Source organism: Danio rerio, chromosome 23 (assembly GCF_052040795.2).
Source record: "Danio rerio strain M-AB ecotype USA chromosome 23, GRCz13ab, whole genome shotgun sequence".
In the NCBI taxonomy this organism is placed as follows: Eukaryota; Metazoa; Chordata; class Actinopteri; order Cypriniformes; family Danionidae; genus Danio; species Danio rerio.
The window spans coordinates 34,687,767-34,708,312 of record NC_141043.1 but is presented as its reverse complement, the minus strand read 5'-3'; the positions used below and the strand labels follow the sequence as shown (position 1 = coordinate 34,708,312).

At 36.2% G+C, this 20,546-nt stretch overlaps 1 protein-coding gene across 4 annotated transcripts in view; it reads left to right on the top strand.

Moving 5' to 3' along the window:
* sgk1 (serum/glucocorticoid regulated kinase 1) overlaps window positions 1–20,546 on the top strand; it is a 91,539-nt gene that overhangs the window by 46,136 nt on the left and 24,857 nt on the right. For all 4 annotated transcript variants that reach the window (XM_087305230.1, XM_087305227.1, XM_087305228.1 and 1 more), the window contains 2 exons: window positions 1,047–1,286; window positions 18,495–18,692. In XM_087305230.1, the coding sequence (XP_087161356.1) occupies window positions 1,047–1,286; window positions 18,495–18,692 (438 nt within the window). The remainder of the gene's footprint in view (window positions 1–1,046; window positions 1,287–18,494; window positions 18,693–20,546) is intronic.

Sequence of the window (20,546 nt, the reverse complement as noted above, 5' to 3'; positions counted from 1 at the left end):
TGTAACGAGAGGATGAAGAATCAGCCTCCTTCAATCGGCCTTTGCTTATCTCTTACTCATTTTCATGGTTTAGGAAATGGTGTTGTACGCACTCCACTGAAGACATCCATTAGCCTACATAATTAATTATTTTGTTACGAGCAAAGATTTGTTTTAAAACTGTTTCTAAATTAAGTTCTATTTTCCAGCAAATTAATAAATGACCAATAATAACAAAGTGTGGTTAAAAAACGGAGTTATATCCAAACACACATCCTATGCCCGTATGGTCTAAAACCTGACAGGTGGACAGATTATTGTTTTTTAATAAAACAAATTTTAATATGCATATAATAAAAAAATCTTAATAATAATAACATTATACAAAAGCAAGTTGCCATGTATTGCTGTACATCCTGTGTCTATTAAGCAACGTTTAAATGAGGCGCACAACTACCGCGATGTGCGCTGGACTTTAGACCTGCTTTCAGCTGGTCTATTGCACAGTTTGTTTTAGTTCCTTAAAATAACAACGCACCAACAATGCACCTTAACACAACTCCTTTCTAGACCGGAGCATCCATGAGTCCACAAAGTGGTGCAAATGGATTTGCTGTTGAAACAATGTGGAGCAAAACGAGAAAATTAGGGTTGTGCTGTTCTGAAAATAGCACGTCGTGGTAAACAGGTCTTGCACCTTATTATGCCAAGTGTATGATAGGGCCCTAAATGTCTTCAGTCTCATTTGTTACTGTTTTATATATATAAGGGATTTTGAGCTATATAGAGAATAAAAGGCTGATTTTGAAGTAAAATATAAAAGAATATCATTAAATATCCTGACTTATAAGCATAACATTTTCCTCTGGGAATTCACATATTCATCATAGATGATGTTAGTTTTATTATCATGTCATGTAAACCATACTGATATATATCAGTAGATGTTTTTTCCTGGAATTAATTTGTAAAACCCCCAACCTACTGGTCATCACCACACAATTTCCATGCGCCATCATCCATTATGTGATGTGTAGATATCAAACTCTGTCATGCTTTGCCTTCAGGTGCGCAGGTGGATGAGGAATCCCAAGGTGAATGTGGAGAAGGTCCAGGCGAAGGGCTTTCTGTCTCCCTGTCCCAAATGTCAAGAGGGCCAGGACCTGTGGTACACACACTTTCCTGCACCTTACGGCTGCTGCCACTACAGTCCTGGAGGATACTACCTCCCGCACCCGCCCAGCCCACTCTGCCAGCCCTGTGCCCCCTGCACACCCTGCCAGCCGGACAAGAACAAGACATGCAAGGTCAGGAGACTGACGATTTTTTAACCTAACTTTCCATCTGTTGAGTGTTTATTCATCTTACACCAGTGACTCTGAAGATTTTAGGCATTTAAAGTCTTGCTTGTCTGCTTTACATTTTAAAAATAAATAAAAATAGCTATTTTTGTGTTAGTAGAAAATACCAAAGTCCCTTTAAGGCAAGTCATTTCACTTTGTGGCCATCTTTGAAACACCTCTCGGGTAGTGAGCTCCGGCATTGTGTTTGAATGGAGAAGCATCTAATTCTCCAAACTTCCTTGCCAAGCTTACTATTACATTACATGTTAGGAATCACTAAATAAACCTAAACAACAACTGTCTCTTTACATTTATTTCTAAACATTCGAATCACACAAAATATGCAGACATTCATGTCTGGTTTGAAGCCTTGCTGGAGAATCCTCAGTCAATAATGATTGTTGATTGGCTCCTTTACTAGTAGGTGGGGCTTCATTCACCATATTGACCATTACACTCTTCCCCATTCAAAACTATATGTGTGACAAGTCTTGTGTATTGTAGTCTTTGATAATACTTATAATGCTTCATTTTTTTTCTTTTTTTTTTCTGAAACTGATGTGAGGACAGTATCGCTGCTACCTATTCATAAAGTTCACATGATCACAAGTTCGAATGCAAAAACTATGGTGCTTTGTATATAGTTTTTTGTTTGATTTTTATTTTTAGTGACTGTTTTGCATGTGCAGATTATAGATCTTTTTCATGACAAAACTGCTTTTGACATTAAAGGAAGCACTTTTGTGTTCAGGGAAGTTTTATTCCAAAAAGACTGAAACCATTTTTTCAAATTGTACGTCTGCATTAAAATAGTCCCAATCCATCACAATGTAAAACATCAATAGAAAATGATATAAATATTTGGTCACACTTTATTTTGATGGTCCATTTGTTACATTGCATCTACATGCCATCTAATTCTCGTTAGATTATAAGTAGCCTGTTAAGTTAGGGTTAGGGTTAGTGTAAGTTGACATACTTGCAAAGTGTCTTATAGTCAGTTAAATGTCTGTTGAAGGAGCAGTAGCAACAGATATTAAGCAGACAGTCTACTAATACTCAAATGAACTACCAAAATAAAGTGTTATTTCTTAATGTCATTCTTAATGTTCAAAGTTGTAATTTCTAATTGTGTTTACACTTTTAAATGTCTGATAATTTAAGGATGTTCTCCCCGTGTTGGCGTGGGTTTCCTCCGAGTGCTCCGGTTTCCACCACAGGCCAAAGACATGCGTATAGGTGAATTGAATAAGCTAAATTGTTCATAGTTTATGTGTGCGAATGAGAGTGTTAGGGTGTTTCCCAGTGATGGGTTGCAGCTGGAAAGGCATTCACTGCATAAAACAAATTCTGCATAAGTTGTCGGTTCATTCCACTCCAAGACTAAGGCGAAAAGAAAATGAATGAAAGAATGAATTTAAGGGCGAGTAGAATATCACCTCATTGTACAGAATATGAATAAATCTTACTCAATTGTTTATAATTTGTTTCCAGAATTTAAATAATAATGTTTTTTTTTTTTTGTAACTGGCAGAGTTATGGTATTCGGATTGCAGCAGTAAAGCTGTGATCATCAAGTCAAGGTTATTATAATGAGCTAAATCTAAAATATTTGTTTTTAATGTGTATTATATACCTATGGGTGACAGAGTGGTTCAGTGGTTAGCACTGATGGCTAACAGCAAGAAGGTCGCTGGTTCGAGTCCAGGCTGAGTCATTTGGCATTTTTAAATAGAGCTTGCATGTTCTCCCCATGTTCGTGTGGGTGTCTTCAAGGTTCTCTGGTTTCCCCCACAGTCCAAAGACGTGTGCTATAGGTGAATTGAATAAACCAAATTGACTGTAGTGTGTGATTGTGTGTGTGTGTGTGTGTGTGTGTGTGTGTGAATAAGTGTGGATGTTTCACAGTATTAGGTTGCAGTTGGAAGGGCATCAACTGTATGAAACATATACTGGATAAGTTGGCAGTTCATTCCGCTGTGGCGACCATAAATCAATAAAGGGACTAAGTCGAAGGAAAATGAATGAATGAATGAATGAATGAATGAATGAATGAATGAATGAATGAATATTTGAGAGGGGTCTGGATGTAGACCCGGTGCAGTGCAATCTGAGCTGTATCCAATGCTTTGTAATGCGCTCACCTAACCCCACCCCTAACCCTACCCGTCACAGTGATGTCACTCACTATAAGTGACAAAAACACAATTGTTAAAACATTTCTAATTTTAAAAAGAGTATCTGAATGATACTAAATAACACAGAATTGCAGTAACTTTGGATGGCAGACTGCAGTTTACAGCAAACGTGAAATGAATCACAACCATAAAAAAGAGTTTAGCAACGGCTGCAGAATCTATATTTCAGGACCTAGAAAATGCCCTAGACGTAATTTCTCTCCATTTAGTTTGTTTATTTGTATCCCTTGTGGTGCAGGCTTTTAATCTTAGCATGCCGTGGGGATGCATAAGAGGCTATCAGGCTAAGCATGTTGTCTTTCCATTTAGCAATGCTAAACAGCTTCTAAGGGTTGGACTTGGTGAGATGACTAGCGCTTTCTCCTCCAACTGTTTGACTGGCTGTGAGGGACAGTGAGTATTAGAAAGATGACACAGAGCTCAGAGGGAGTCTGGGTTTTTACAGAGATCACACATGACAGGATCTCTGCCCGCTACGCTTTATGTAACAGTCTGAAATGCAGTCCATTGTATGTGTTTCTATTTGAGGAGGGTTTTTTATGTGACAAACTTCAAGACGCACACACAGGTCAGGCTCTGGTTAGTATTAGCATATCATTTGATTATGTCACTGCTTCATGGAAATTAATAGGATGGAAAACTAACAGGATGGAAATGAAGAGCTAAAGTTAGCCTTTGCTCAATGAGGAACTGTTTTTGGCTTGCATGGGGGTGATGACTTGGATTTTGGATTAATTTAATACCTGTGGTTTTATCAAGTATAATGGTATGGTTTACATTAACTCAAAGCGGATGGCACAACAAAACATCACAGAATTTCATCAGCTTTGATTTAATCAACTATTATAATCATATTTGGAGAGAAAGAGATGAATCTTTGCTAATTTTTAATGAAGTGACTTCCAGAAACTCACAAAAAGTGGCAGTTGTTTGGACAGTGTAAATGGCTTACATAATGGTCTAAATGGAATTTAGTTGTTATATTGGAATTAAAGGTGTAGGTGATCTGCCAAAATGCTAACCGTTTAGCATTATATCTTTGAAACACAGTCCTTCCCCTGCCAATCAAAGCCACGTCTCCTGAAACACGAACGCGCACACCTTAAAGATGACAGTAGACAACCCACTATGTTAGATCATGTCATTCGCCAGTTAGAAAATTTTACAGTGCTTTATAATACAACAATTCCCAATGAAAAAACTGTATTATATCTAGCATGTTACAGTTGTGTAGCAAGCAAAACTTGTCATAATGTGCAATATTTCATGCATGCAAGGATCGCTGGTCTTACTCTCTTATGTGCTTGGTCCTAGAGCGACTACTGTATGTTTAGTGGTTGGCTGGCGGGGTGCAGGAATTAGACTTATTACTAAGTCATACTTGGATGCTATTTCAGACCGAATATTCAGAGTGGATGGTAAACAATATAGGGAGCGTGTCACAGGTTGTCACTGTTTAAAAATGAACCAATGTAAATATAATACTAAATCCACCTCAGTAAAGCAGGCTAGGTGGAATAGTGCTATTTTCTGATGTTTTGTTGTTAAACTAAATAAAAGTCAACATCATCGATGCTGTAAAAGGTTCCTTTTGAAGCTGAAAATGGTCACATCAATCTTTTGCCAGAAGATTTCAGTGGCTGAACAACACTTCTGTGCATATAAGCCATTCGTAAAGCTAAACTAAATCTACATAAGCTTTGGGTGACTAAGGTCGGTTAAATAAACAGGAGCTAGATTATTTAAAGCTTTATATATAAGAAGCAATTTTTTAAATTCAATACGAAACTTAACAGGCAGCCAGTGTAAAGTGGATAAAATTGGTGTGATATGATCATATTTTCTAGACCTGGTAAGAACTCTGGCAGCTGCGTTTTGTGCTAATTGAAGTTTGCTAATAGAAGACAGTGGGTATCCAGCAAACAGTGCATTACAGTAATCCAGCCTAGAAGTCATAAAAGCATGGACTAGCTTTTCTGCATTTGAGATGGATAGCATACTTCGTAATTAAGCGATATTTCTCAGATGAAAGAAGGCAGATTTTGTGACATGGGATATATGATTTTCAAAAGTTAAATTGCTGTCTAATATGACACCCAGATATTTTATAGTAGAGCTAACACTAACTTTGTATCCCTCTAATCTGTACAGGATTTAGGCCCAATAAGTAATAATTCTGTTCTGTCTTAGTTTAAAAGAAGAAAATTGTTGGTCATTCAGTCTTTAACATCTTTAATACACTCAGTTAGCTTAGACAGTTCAGATATCTCATCAGGTTTAGTTGAAATATATAATTGAGTATCATCGGCATAGCAGTAAAAGCTGATCCCATGTCTTCTAATAATGTCTCCCAGGCGTAGCAAATAATTAATTAATTAATTCATTGTAAACAGCAAAGGATCTAAAGTTTTGTTAAAAATTTAAACAGCAAAAAATGGTAAAAGTTAAAAGCATGATACTAACCCAGCGGTATTGTTCCTTGCATTAGTTCACTAATTATGTCTGCCAGATAATAGAAAAATCTTATATTGCGAAAATGCATTTTTTGTGTGATATTTATTGCGATATTAATACAATTTTACAGCAGATGACTTGAATAGCTAGAATTAAATTGTTAATTAAGATTGACTGGGATCATTTTGTGGCTGAGTGAACCAAACAAATTGAAAGCATAAATATATAAGATAGAGCAAAGATAAAAGAGAAATAAGAAATGCTTTATGGTTTTCTGTGAAAGTAGTTTAAACAATCAAATTCAAGTACAGTAATTAAATAAGCAAATGTAATGCAAAAAAACACTGTATAGTCTTATTATAATATCAACTCAACATTGAAGATACTGTGATGCGACTATTCTGAATGCACACATTGCGATATCGATGCTGAAACGATATATTGTGCAGCCCTACCACTGATCAAATGTTTAACTTCAAAACTACTTTAAGAAGTGGTTGAAATTGGGCATTCTCCAAAGATTTTACACCATTTACTTCTGTATTTAGTGTCATCCACTTATTATTGGATTACTAAAAATCTGTCCTAATGAACAGTGTCTAATACAAATCACTGTCTAGACTAAGCATCTAAAAAGTGGGTGGGATTTTGTGTGTGATTGATTTTATAACCTCTTACTTCTCCTCTGCTTTACCACAGATAGATAAGCAGTTCTCAGATAACCACAATACTAATGCTTGCACTGTTTTATTCATGAATTTTGTGTAGGAGCCACAATGGGCGGCTTGTATATCAAGGTTAAGGCTGGGTTAAAAATATATGTGTCCTGACAGGGAGAGCAGTAGAGGGGAAGAGGAAATATTATGGCAGAGAGAGAAACCGAGAGAGATGACACATCATTTTGTGTCCGGCCGGTCCTGAGGGTGATGTTATGTAACCTAGTATATCAGGCTGAGAATGACAGAATCAGCAGCAGCGGTTACTGTGAATGACTGAATTCATTCAGCAACCTCAGACTAATATATCATTCTGTTCATCCTCATAACCTGCCTTCCTCATCATTGTCAGTGCAAGTTGCTTGCTAATCATTTAAATGTTCAAAAAGTCTATCATTTGTGTAACTTCATATAATTATGACACACATTTGAATGACGTTGTTTCAACTCAGTCTTGGCAAACGGAACCCAACACCACCATAATTTATTGAATTATCTTTAGTTTACTTTTACAAATAGTCATTTAGCAGACATTTTAGACCAAAGCGTCTTACAATTGAGGAGGCATTCGGTGATTCAAAAAGAAAAGCCAATACACACAAGAATTGCTAATCATACAAAAAATTTAAAGGAGTGCTGGGGGGGCTAGGGGGAGGGGCAGTGTTTGAACTATACAGTGGCCTTTGGGGGAGCCCACTTTTTTTTCTTGGGGGGTGGGAGTCAAAGCTTTTTCTTTGATTTTGAGAATCCCTTGCCACAGAAATGTTGGCTATAAAACACACAGGATACCTGTCCTTAAACTGCAATATATAAACAAAAAATCTATAAATATAAAACAAATAGTCGACGCAGTGGCCTAGTAGGTAGTGCTGTCACCTCACAGCAAGAAGGTTGCTGGTTCGAGACTTGGCTGGGTCAGTTGGCATTTCTGTGTGGAGTTTGCATGTTCTCTCTGCTTTTGCGTGGGTTTCCTCCACAGTCCAAAACATGCGGTAGAGGTGAATTGGGTAGGCTAAATTGTCCGTAGTGTATGTGTGTGAATGAGTGTATGGATGTTTCCCAGAGATGGGTTGCAGCTGGAAGGGCATCCGCTGCGTAAAACATGTGCTGGATAAGTTGGCGGTTACATCTGATTTCTGAAAACTGATTCCAGCAGTGGGGGGTGTAGTAGCTGAAGGTGAGTTCAACCTGCTTTGACTGAACTCTTGGAATTTCTAATTTAATTGATCCTAATGATGTGAGCGTACTGACACTTAGTATTGTTGTTAATAAAGCCATCTGTAAACTAATTCTGAGCTCTACTTTTACAGTGGTAAACTCTAAAAAGTGCTGGGTTGTTGTAAACCAGTGTTGGGTTAATTTTTATTGAAATTGAAATCATGTTTTTGTTTTTCCAAAATAGTTTGGTTTGTCCATATTTGACCCAACGTTGGGTTACAACAGCACAGAGTTTTTTTAGGATGTTAACTCAAAACCTTCATTTAAACTTCAAATTGTCCAAAATAAGTAAAGAGTAAACTAAATGTAAGGTTACACTCTAGTTTGTGGTTTGTATTAACCCACTTCAATTATGGAGTAACCCAACATTCATTTAATGTTTTAATACATGTTTTAACCCAGCAGTTAGGTTTGTACATGCAGTATTCAATAGCATTGGGTTAATACAATTCAGCATTCTTAGATATTGTCAACATTTTCCCCTCCTAATTTAGTTCCACCTTAAATACATGATAGGAACTACACGTCTGTCTCCCAGTTAGTAATGCCAACAAAAAATATGTCATCCCAACACAAAAGGATAAAGTTAATTAAATATTTCACAAGATTTCATCTCAGTAAAACACAAAATCCAAACAAGCAGCACATTTTGTTTTTGTATATAACAGTACCAAGATAAATTTGTAAAATGAAAATCCTTCCAAACTCCCTCTCTCTCTCTCCCCATCATGTGTGATGAATTTGGATAATATATCATTGTTTTTTTTTAATAGGAAGACCATGATCGTGTTTTACAGTTGATGCTGCTTGGAGAGATTTTTCTTTCACGCCCTGTGGAAATATGGAGAGCAGTGGGGCTCCTTCTGGCTCGGCGTGAGGGTTTGTGTGCTTGTTTGTGTTGTGGAATTAATGTGGCTGAAAGATGCGAGGAGCAGGGGGGTTGCATCGATGACTCATTGCTCATGAGGTCTCACACACACGCACACACATGCAGGGCCAGTTTTTATAGTGCCAGCTTTCACCAGGTTAAAATATGAGCATCAAGTTTGATTAACCACATTGTGCTGGCCTTTAAAATTGAGTGGGCTGTTTTAGTGTTGTGAGACTGAAATAAGATCTTGTGTGATATATTTGAAGTCTTTGGTAAATAATTACTCTATCAAGCAGATTATTACTGCCATTGTGATGATATTGAGCATTAAGACGTATTTAACTCTAGAGGGTTTAAAGTGAAGTCAATTAAATTATTCATTTTAATACCTTTTGATTCTTGTAGATAATTAAACATGTTTACACTACCGGTCAAAATTTTGGGGTCAGTAAGATTTTTAAATGCTTTAAAATCAGCTTATCCAGCTCACCAAGGCTGCATTTATTTAATCAAAAATACAGTACAGATTGTACAATTGTGAAATGTTATTGCACTATAAAATAACTGTTTAAAAGTAGTTTATCATTTAATATAATGATTTATTCCAGTGATTTTAAAGATGAATTTGAGAAATTAGAAATCACTCTAATATTAATTATTATTATTGTTTTTATTATTAATAATATAATAGTAATAAAAGCAATTATGGCTGGAGTAATAATTCCATTTGAAACTAGTCAACAAGAAAGCAGTTTTTATTTTATTGTAATAAATATTCAACTATTTAATTTTTTTTTACATTTAATAAATGCCGTCTTAATGAACAGAATAGTTTTCTTCATAAAAAAAATAAACTTTTGACCAGTAGTAGTGTATACCTGTAAATTAAAATTTTAGCATCATTTAATCGCCCTCTTCATGGCATATCAAATCTATGATTTTCTGTCTTATGAATAAGACTAAAGATATATTTTGTTAATGTTGTCCTTTCAAAGCCAATGGCATACAACACAACACAACACAACACAAAACAACACCAAACCAATTGAAAAAAAAATGTTTTTGAATGTAAATAATCTTAAGAAAGTAAACACTGGACAAAATAGATATTTATTGAAGGTGTAAAAAAAGCTTGCAATAAAATAACACTTGATGTCATTAACTGTTATTCTGTGGTCAAAAACAGAAGTCAGGATAATATACAATTTCAAGGATTTTATTATTATTATTATTTTTTACAAAGAAATAGCATTGGATCCCTTTTACTTTTAATGCATGTTTTTTTTTTTAAACGATAGTATCAGTATTAATGACTATAAATGTGTCCAACCCTCTTTTCGTTTTTCGGTTGAGATTATGTCAAACATCAAATAAATATGCATATTTCAAAGCACTTTACAGGACATATATTATATATATTTAAAACAACAATGTTACAAAGGTTAACTGAAAAAACAACAAATCCCACTGATTTTCATTGCATGAACAAGAAATGTGAGCATTTATTATTGAAAATATCTCAAAATGCTGGTATATTTCTCAAAACATCTTCATTTTTCTGCAGAACATCATCAAAAATACAGGAAATGCGATCCTGTTACCTTCTGACTGCTCCTAAATGGAAATGACAATAAGGGAAACTTGTTGGAGTTGTCTTGGATGTTTCTCATGCCTCAGCTGAACCTCAGAATCAATCTAAAGTCAAAAGTTAACATTTCTCTATAAATTCTCCCAGGACCAACTGATCTGACACTAACGAACCACAATAGTTGTATTGCTTTAAACTCTTCTGTTTTAATTTATTTTAAGGAGAAACAGATACATCCATTGATGGCTTCTGAGCAATGAAAGAGCAACTAGTGTGCTATAAATATTGTTTTGTGCAAACCCAACCACAAAAACACACAGTTCTCCATCATCAGTCCACAATCGGCGTGTGTGTCATTAGTTCCAGTAAGCTCTAAGCTGTTTTGATGTCAGTCACTGGGATTCCAGAGCTTTGACTCAGATTTTAAAAGAAAAAAAAAAAAAACAGATTAAACAAAGATTCTCCTCTTCCTGCTGAGATGTTGTGGACTTTTGCAGTGTTATTTTAGTATCACTGACATTCTAAAGTAACACCATTTTAAAATGAGGTGTTTTAGTTTTTGTTAAGTGTTCTGTATGTAAGTTTTTAACTCTTGTAAAGCATTAAAATACTATGTTTGCAGATATTTAATAAACATGCCAAGTTAACATTCTTGTTCATCTGAAAAACAATGCTGAAGTCAGATATTCTGCTTTGAAAATGTTACGTGCCAGAACGCTGTCTTTGGTTTAGTTATTTTAACCCGCCAAATGCCACTTTAGCCACTTTAATTTAAATACAGGCATTCAGAAGCGCAGAATATGCACTCATGAATTGATAAGGTTTACAATCTAATTAATACTTATTAATCCTCTTTAACATTATTAAATGTAGATACTGAATCACTGATAAAGTATGTGTTAGTTTGCACTGTTTCACAGTTCTATCTGCTGCTACTTTCGGTAGTATGGCAATATGTGTCATGTAAAATGCCATTCAAACTCACATTATTAGCATTTAACACTTAATAAAGCACATGAGGTGTACCTGAGGTGATCAGTTTATCCTATTGTTCACCTGTGAGAAATAGAAGCCATTTCTAATATATCAATTCGACAGAAAACAGTTTAAATCAACCTTTAGACTTGTGACTTGGTCCTAATAATAATAATAATAATAATATTAATAATAATAATAATATTAATAATAATAATAATAATACCTTTTATTTATAGGCGGCTTTCATAGCACTCAAGGACACCTTACAGTATGTCACAGGCACATTATAAAAACAAGACAGAAGAGTAATAAAACATAGTAGTAATCCATAAAGTCATTTAAAGAAATCCTGAACAGAAAGGTTTTTACCTGGGATTTAAAATTGGATCAGAGAGGTAATCGGGTGCCAGGTTGTGAAGAGCTTTGTAAGTTAATAAAATAATTTTATATTGTATACGATAAAAAACAGGAAGCCAATGCAAGTGAAAGAGAATTGGAGTTATGTGTTCAGAAGCACGCGAGCGGGTGACTAGCTGCTGAGTTCTGGATTAACTGTAATCTGTGAAGTTGGTTAAGAGGGATACCAGATAGGAGGGAATTGCAATAATCAATCCTTGATGTAACCAGATCATGTACAAGCACTTCAGTATTTTGTTGGGATAGTGAAGGGCGCAGTCTTGCAATGTTAAGCAAGTGAAAAAATACAGATCGTGAAATATTACTGATATGTGAATTAAACGAAAACATACCATCTAGTTTAACCCCGAGACTTTTAACATGAGCTGTAAATTTTACTGGAGAATTATTGATAGATATAGTAAAGGATTGAGCTTTAGAAAGAACAGATTTAGAGCCAACCAGAAGGGCTTCAGTTTTACTGGCATTTAACTTTAAAAAGTTACTGGTCATCCACATATTAATATCTCGCAGACATTTAGTAAGATCGGAGGGGGGGTGAGATTGAGCATTCTTAGTAGACATATAAACTTGCGTATCATCAGCATAAAAGTGAAAACTTATGCCATAGGAACGAAATACATGACCTAAAGGTAAAATGTAAATAATAAATAAAAGAGGACCGAATACAGATCCCTGAGGAACACCATGAGTGACTGAGACTGAATCAGAGCGACTGTTCTTTACCTGGACAAACTGTTTTCTGTCACTTAAGCAAGATGTAAACCAGCAGAGGGCATTATCAGCGATTCCAATTGAGGCCTGTCGATCCAGTAATATTGAATGATTAATGGTATCAAAAGCAGCGGTGATATCTAAAAGAATACGTATAGACAAACAGCCAGAATCAGCAGCTAAGAGAGGATCATTAACAACCTTAGTGAGGGCTGTTTCTGTGCTGTGTTTGGGACGGAATCCAGACTGAAAGTGCTCATAGATGTTATTAGTAAGCAGGTGTGAGTGAAGTTGAGCTGCTACTGTTCTTTCCAGTATTTTGGAAACAAAGGGGAGGTTAGCAATTGGCCTAAAATTGTTTAGATCATTGGGATCTGCACCAGTCTTTTAAAGTATTGGAGTGATAGAGGCTATTTTTAGAGATGAAGGAACGGTAGCAGTGGATAGTGAAGAACAGACAATAGATGTTATGAAGGATGAGAGTGAATTAATACAGGACTTAACTAAAATAGTCGGTAGGGGATTAAGTAAACAGGTGGAAGTCTTAGATTTCATGATCTCCTTAGCAATAAAATCAACCGTCGTAATAAAGTAATAAACGTAATAAAATCAACTTTATTTATAAACAGATTTTATTTTAGAGAGCAGACTAAACTGTGTGCTCCTCACTTTCTGTCTGATTCAGGCAAACTGATACGACTGTTTTTACAGTGTGAAAGCACGTGCTTGTAGGGGAGTGACGTGGAGCCAATCCGCGAATCACAGCACATTATGTTAGCTGACTAATCAGAGCCTCTTGAGGGCGAGCCTTTTAGAGGAACTAGGAAATATGACTATACAAAAATATAAAATATATTACGAAATATTTTAAAAATTGTGTGATTTTCTACAAATGAAGTATGAGCACATGTTGCTTTGCATTTTAAGAACACAGCCAAGCTATAAAAATACACTGTGGAGCATCTCTTTAAAAGCCTGTACCAGTGTAAATTTATAACCGGTACTTTTATATTATATTTTATAATATATTTTAATTTTTTACATTCTTAAGGCAGTTCATTCTGTTGTGGCGACCCCAAATAAATAAGGAACTAAGCTGAAAGATAGTGAGTGAGTAATTTTTAGTTATAGTACATTGGGTTAACCTAAATGAAAAAGTAAAATATTGCTTTAGTAATTATATATAACATGAATATCTACTATGAATATAACATAAATAAAATAATATCTATTTTACATGTTTCAACTAGTACAAAACAGCATTAATGTCATGCAAGTCATTAAGATTATAAAATCACAGTTTCAAGACAACAATGGACCAATTAGCAATGAACTATTTTCATCTGTTTTGTTCACGCGTCTCATCTCTGGCTCTGTAACCCTTTGTCCCTTATGAATCTCAGCTCAGGGTTAATGAGGTTAATGGTTACTGGGTTTCCAGGGAAAACACACTGCACACAGAAGTGACAACAGCGGCGTCAGTTACGGTCAGACTTGTTCAGCTGATTCATTATCTCTGTTTTGGGCCATGTCTTTCTGCAGCCCTCATCGACACCGCTTCATGTTTAGCTCTCTGGTCCTGTGCCAGCCTACGGTGGCACAAAGCCAAATTCTCCCTCACCGACTAAGCGTGGGCCGGCAGTGTCAGCTGGGTAGAAGTTCTTGTGAGGAAGTTTGTGACCTTCACCTGCTTTCTATATTTTCTCACAGTCATGTTGAAGGAGCTATTATATTTAACAAGCTGGTGCAGAAAAGGCCTGAATCATTCTGTAATCTTTCCTGAATCGCTTTGCAATCCTGCTACAAAGAAGCACAGCGGCGCGCTGATAGGTTTTAGGAGGGAGGTAATACCTTTTTTCTATAGGAATGGAATACTTTCCTGGTTCAGAGCGGCTTTAATTGTGCTTACAGGATTTAGCGTTTCAGGGCTTTACTTTGCTGTACTTTAGGGACAAAAACAAAACCAGCCACAGCGAAATGAGCTAAATCTCAGAAAACCTGCCTTTGGGGATGATCTCAAGAGTTAAATATGATTTATAAAGGGTTTTTTTTTCCTTTTATGGTGTGGTTTGTTTGGGTTAATTTAAAATGGCTTTACATGAAAATAGCAGAGGTTTATGGTATTGTATGTCATTATTAAGATAGGTTGGGTTGGAGGGACGAGACATGTACATTGTAAAGCACTCATAAAATATTTTTAGCCTTTATGGAGCTGATAAATGTTAGTTGATTTATTCATGAAATTTTTGTTAAATGAAGGTTGAGATGTTTATATGAAAGGCCAAAGTTTAAGTTATAAGCTGATATTTTTTTTTCTTCTGCATAGATTTGTCTATTTTTTGCCTCCAATAGTTTTGTATAAATTAAATGGTCGTGTAGTGTGAAAAATGTTTTATATTAAAGTGTAAATATTTTCATTTTCTGTTAGGTGACCTATTTTGCGATTGTTTGTGTGGCAAAAACATCAGATTTTTTAATGCCTTTACATTGATTAAATTAATGTACGACATTTAAGTTCAATAATGAATTTTGTATATATTTATTTTGTATATATTTATTAATCAGGGGTCACCACAGGGGAATGAACCACCAACTTATAAAGTATATGTTTTTTTGCAACGGATGCCCTTCCAGCTGCAACCCATCAATGGGAAACACCCAAACACTCTGAGTCACACTCATACACTACGGACAATTTAGCTTACCCAATTCACCTATAGCTCACGTAAAAAGAATAAGTAAAAGAATACAAAATCCAGTTTGGTAAATGACTAAATACTCAAATTTGCTTGCTTTGGTATATTATTACCAAGTTGCTCAAATTAAATGCTTAGCAAAGACAAGCGCATGTAAATGCATGTATTTTAAACCATTTGCCTGGAACATTTTGCATAACGCATGACATATGTGCAGAACAACTTCTCAAAAGACTTTGATGTCAAGAGGGTGAAGGACTGGGGACTTTCAGTAGCGTTTGTTCCCAGCTGTGTTTTCAAGATGCAGTGCAGAGGGAGAGACAAAAGCCTTTAGGGAATCCAACATACTGTACAGTAGGCCAATCCCATACAAAAGTTTGGTTCTAATCTCCTCAAACAAAGCATGATATTACCCACCCTGGTAACATATACACTCATAAACACACACAAACACACCTCAGGGCTTTATAAATACAACAACCTTGTATTGACAAGAAAATCTCTGCCTGGTAAATACTGTACAATTACAATAGCAGTGCAAAAAGCCTCGCGTGTAAATTACCAACTCATGGCGGGGGGAGGGGAGAGTTGCTGATTAACCATTTTTTTTATCTTAACATTTTTTCCTGTTAAGTGCGCTTACATAATCAGCAGCTTTTGATGTTGAAATATTTGGGCCAGGCTTGAGCACAAGACTAGACTTAAAGAAAGGCTGGTTACAGTTCCCGGATCACCTTTCTCTGGAATCTGTGCTTCATTCCTGGCATCAAAGAGCAAAGTGCGTGTCTTGCTGATTATTGTGGATTATAGACTGAGCCTGAGTCAGTTCTGTGACGTCTTTCACTGACCCTTGAGCTTTTATCAACAGTTACAGTTGAATTTAGATCTGACCTTTAGGGGTGAACTTACTTTAAAAGACACTTTTAAAACTGTATTTTATCTGATAAGGAATGCAGTGCATGTTAATAATCATTGTGATTACTAATAGTGTACTATTAGTGTATTGTTAATTATCCCATAAATCTTTGACGCCTGAGACGATGGATGCCTTTTTTAATTGTTTATTTATTCACTGAGAAAAGCACATGACAATGGTAATGCAGCAAAATGGTTGATTCTGTTTATTATGCTTTATTGTTTCACTCACTGTGTTGTTTTTGCATGTCATGCTTACTCAGTGGGTCGTGTGACGTTGTGGTTAAAGTCCGAACTGCTAACTAAACCTATTTTTTGTTGTTTTGAACTTCCCAATAGTCAGTTCAAAAACTATTATGATTATGGCCTTGAACAAGACACTTAATCGCAGATTGCCTCAGAGAGATTGTTTCAGTGCTAAGTTTACTGTGAGTCATTTCTTCTAAAAACAAAAAGAACATCTAGTACATTTTAATATTATATCAATGACGATAAATCGATGAAAATGTCACTTTATATCATGTATTCTTTAAATAAGTAAAAAATCAGTTGTTTATTTGAAAAGTCCAATTTAGGCTCATTCTGAAAAAGTAGCCCTAAATACATTTCTGGAGATCTCAAATTATGTAGCCAGAGGTACGTATGGCAGCATTTCATCTTTAAAATAAACTCTACGGGGAGGTATAATGCCGTTCCTTTTCACACTTACTAGCTGACCGCTTACCTCCATATGGACTAGTTTATCCAGTAGTTCGCCATGTATGTCAGAGAAGAACTTTTACAGACAGCGGGTAAGAAAAAAACAAATGGAAAAAAGTAAAATAAACAAGTTAATAACGAGGTGAGAATATGGTAAAAATCAGGCGAGGGGTTTTCTTTTTCTGGATTGCTTTTGAAAACAATATTAGTTGGGTTTAGGGAAGGATGAGAGTGAGTCAGTCTGTCAGTCGAGCCCATTGATTTACGTGAGAACATCAGGCGCAAATGGCACTCATGAGAGAAATTTGAGATCTGAAAAAGCATGCAAAGCGGCCTCTGGTGGATTCGCAAAAACGGCATTAAAAAGTACCTCCTGGGATATATTTGGCACTCTCCAGAAATGTATATAGTGGTACGTTTTCAGAATGAGCCTGGGTTGGAAAGTCCTACTGACCCAAACTTTGAAATGATAAAATATAGTCATTACTTTTAGATGTAGTACAAAAACAGTATAAATATTTACTGTTGTTAGAATTTTTGTAAACAATTATTGCCATCTTTGTGGCATAAAACTGTCTCACATACACAGGTCTTTGTACATTAAAATAGGAATATTAAGCGAACAACTTCATTTTCCAAAATATTTTTCACCACACAGGGCAAATTTGCATTAGACTGCAATTCCCAAACAGCGCTGATAGGCGTACACATTTCTGCAGATGATTTACTGACAATAAACAATTAAAATGATGATAAAAATAATATTAATAATAATAATAAATCCTTAAATTTATATAGCGCTTTTCTGGAAACTCAAATCGCTTTTTTAAACATTTTTGGGGGGAACCTCCTCATCCACAACCAGCATCTATCTGGATGACGCAACAGCAGCCATATAAAGCCAGACCACACATCAGCTGTAGAGGAGACAGAGTGATGAAGCCAATCATGATAGGTCATGATAGACAGATAGACTCATCCGAAAGAAGGCACTCAATGAGCAGTATAGAATCCCCTTCACTATACTGGGGCATTAGGACACACATAGTTTGCAGTTTGAGCACCCTTGCTGGCTTTACTAACATCACTTTTGGCAGCAATCTAGCTTTCCCATGTGGTCTTCCATCCAGGTACTGACCGGGCGCAGCCCTGCTTAGCTTCAGTGGGCAACCATGTGAGAGTTGCAGAGAGCTTATGATCAAACATAGATATATCTCATTTACATTTCCTAAAGCAAATTAAAAATGTTATGTTGGACGATGTGTTCCTCTCGCAAGCTGTTAGTATATATTTTGCCCTAGGCCTGTTGCATCAAACAGGGGGCCTGAAAATGTAAAACTTCTGAAAACAGGTTTCAAGGTGCAAGTGTTTTTGAAAATTATGTCGCTATCGATTTATGTAAACTACCAAAGCCAAAATTGTTAAAGTGATAATGGAATGAGCATGCGAATTACAGTTCAGTCCATAAATATGCATATCTACAACTAATACAACAATTGTGGACCACAGGACTGCAAGTGCACGGACATCTAATGTTTCTTTACTAACTGACAGTGCTGCCTACTGGCCTGGCAATCATATTAGATAGATCTGTTTCAGATAGATTGTTTGAAACTTTTTATTTACTAAAGAAATTTGGTCCGTTCACATTTTCCCCTCTTCCATCAGTTGTTTGAGCTTGTCCTACCTCGTTTTTGTTTCACCACAGGCGAGAAAGTGGAAAATGCTCAGTCGACATCTCAACGACAGTAAAGTGAAGGAGGTAGAGCCAGAGGGGCATGTGATCTGCCCCTGGACAATGTCGCCCCTGCTGGGAAGCCCTGTACTGCTGGAATGCTGCATTTGCAATGGACCGTACATCACTTACGGGCATGAAGAAGCCTGGCAACCACGTCAGCGCACACAGGTCAGCACTAAAACACTATCACATACACATAAACACATACCAGCTACATATCTAATGCACAAACGCATGAGCGTATTTGCATTAGAAAACAAAATACAGCTTTGTATTTAAAGTGTATGCTGTTACGCATTCTGAATTTTCCTTCAGTGGTTTCCTACAATAGGTTACAATGTTTTCAAAGTCTAAAAATGAATTATTTACATTTTCTCATGACATATACTAGGGATATCCAGGTCCTATTATGTGATCAGAAATGGAGCCCATACCCGCGGTTTCAGATTTGATCGAAATCGAACTTTACCTCCCAATCAGGACTCAAGTATATATATATTCTCATTATTTTTAACAGATTATGCAGTGGCACAGAGTTAGACCTCTTTCTTGACTTCACACAGAAACAGCAAAGAATGCGGCATGACATCACTTTGTTGCAGAGACGCTATGGGTTAAATGCCGGCAAAGTAGAACTCGGAAGCAGCTTGTAGTCCAAAAGTGAAGAATTGATGTCATTTATTACTTAATTGTTCAAGCTACCTCACAGAAGTGCTCTGTTTGTTAACAGAGTTGTTGAATGTTAAAATAAGGTGAATTAAATTAAAAATAAGGATCATCCTGGATCTGTTCCTTCGCTCTTCTTAATTTATTAATGTAATATGGAAGAATCAAAATGGGTTTTGGTATCGGTATACTCAAAATCAAATGACTTGGAATCGAGGGCAAAAAAACCTGATCGGGACATTCCTAATATACATCATCATCAGCATTAGCTATTTCATTTGTCTAGAATGATTTGTTTAATGATTTCCTCACTGTATACTTCTCCTCTCTGAGAGTTTACCCTGCTCTGATTGGTCAGATAGACCAGTCTGTTGAGATTGGACTAGAGCTGTATTCAGGTCTTAAAAAACTAAGCCCAAGAGAATTCAGCCCGAGCTCAATATTTTGATTGACAGATTTGTAAAAAGCCCAAACTCATTTACAGCCTGAAAATATTCAAATGTGTGCATGCAAAATTTCGCTGTAGTTGCCGGTGGAACCTAAACATAAAGTCAAGCCTCTTTAAAAAAAAAAAGAAGGTAAGCCCAAAGACCTTCAGCTCTAGATTGGACTTGTTACAGTGTGTGACAGAAACCAAATCCTCATTGTCATATTCAAATTTTTGCTGCGAAGGCTTTCTCTGCACCTGTAAACACAGGAACATGAACATTAATGATGGCATAAAATCACATTCAAAGTGGATTTTCCTTCACTGTGCAGAAAACAGCACTCCGAACAGCAAATCTAAAAAAAGATCAAAATACATGTTAGATGTTGCAGACCATAGACTGACATCATGCAAATATGTTACAAACATAAACATGTTTGTGCAACAAGTAAAACTGCATTTACTGAGGATCCCTTCATACGATTCAGAATTTGCTGTTTTGTTTTGGACAACAGTTTCATTTTGGCGTCACGGTGGTGCACTGGGTAGCACAATCACCTCACAACAAGAAGGTCGCTGGTTTGAACCCCATCTGGGCCAGTTGGCATTTCTGTGTGGAGTTTGCATGTTCTCCCCGTGTTTATGTGGGTTTCCTCCAGGTGCTCCGGTTTCCCCCACAGTCAGAAGATATGCGCTATAGGTGAATTGAATAATTGGCCGTAGTGTATGAATGTGAATGCAAGACTGTATGGGTGGTTCCCAGTGTTGGGTTGCAGCTGAAAGGGCATCCACAAACATATGCAGTCATTCCTGTGGCGACCACAGATTAATAAAGGGACTAAGCCAAAAAGAAAATGAATGAATAAATGAATAATTTAATTTATCTGACGTGCACTCTAGTCTTTGAACCTTTATAACTTTTACTTAAA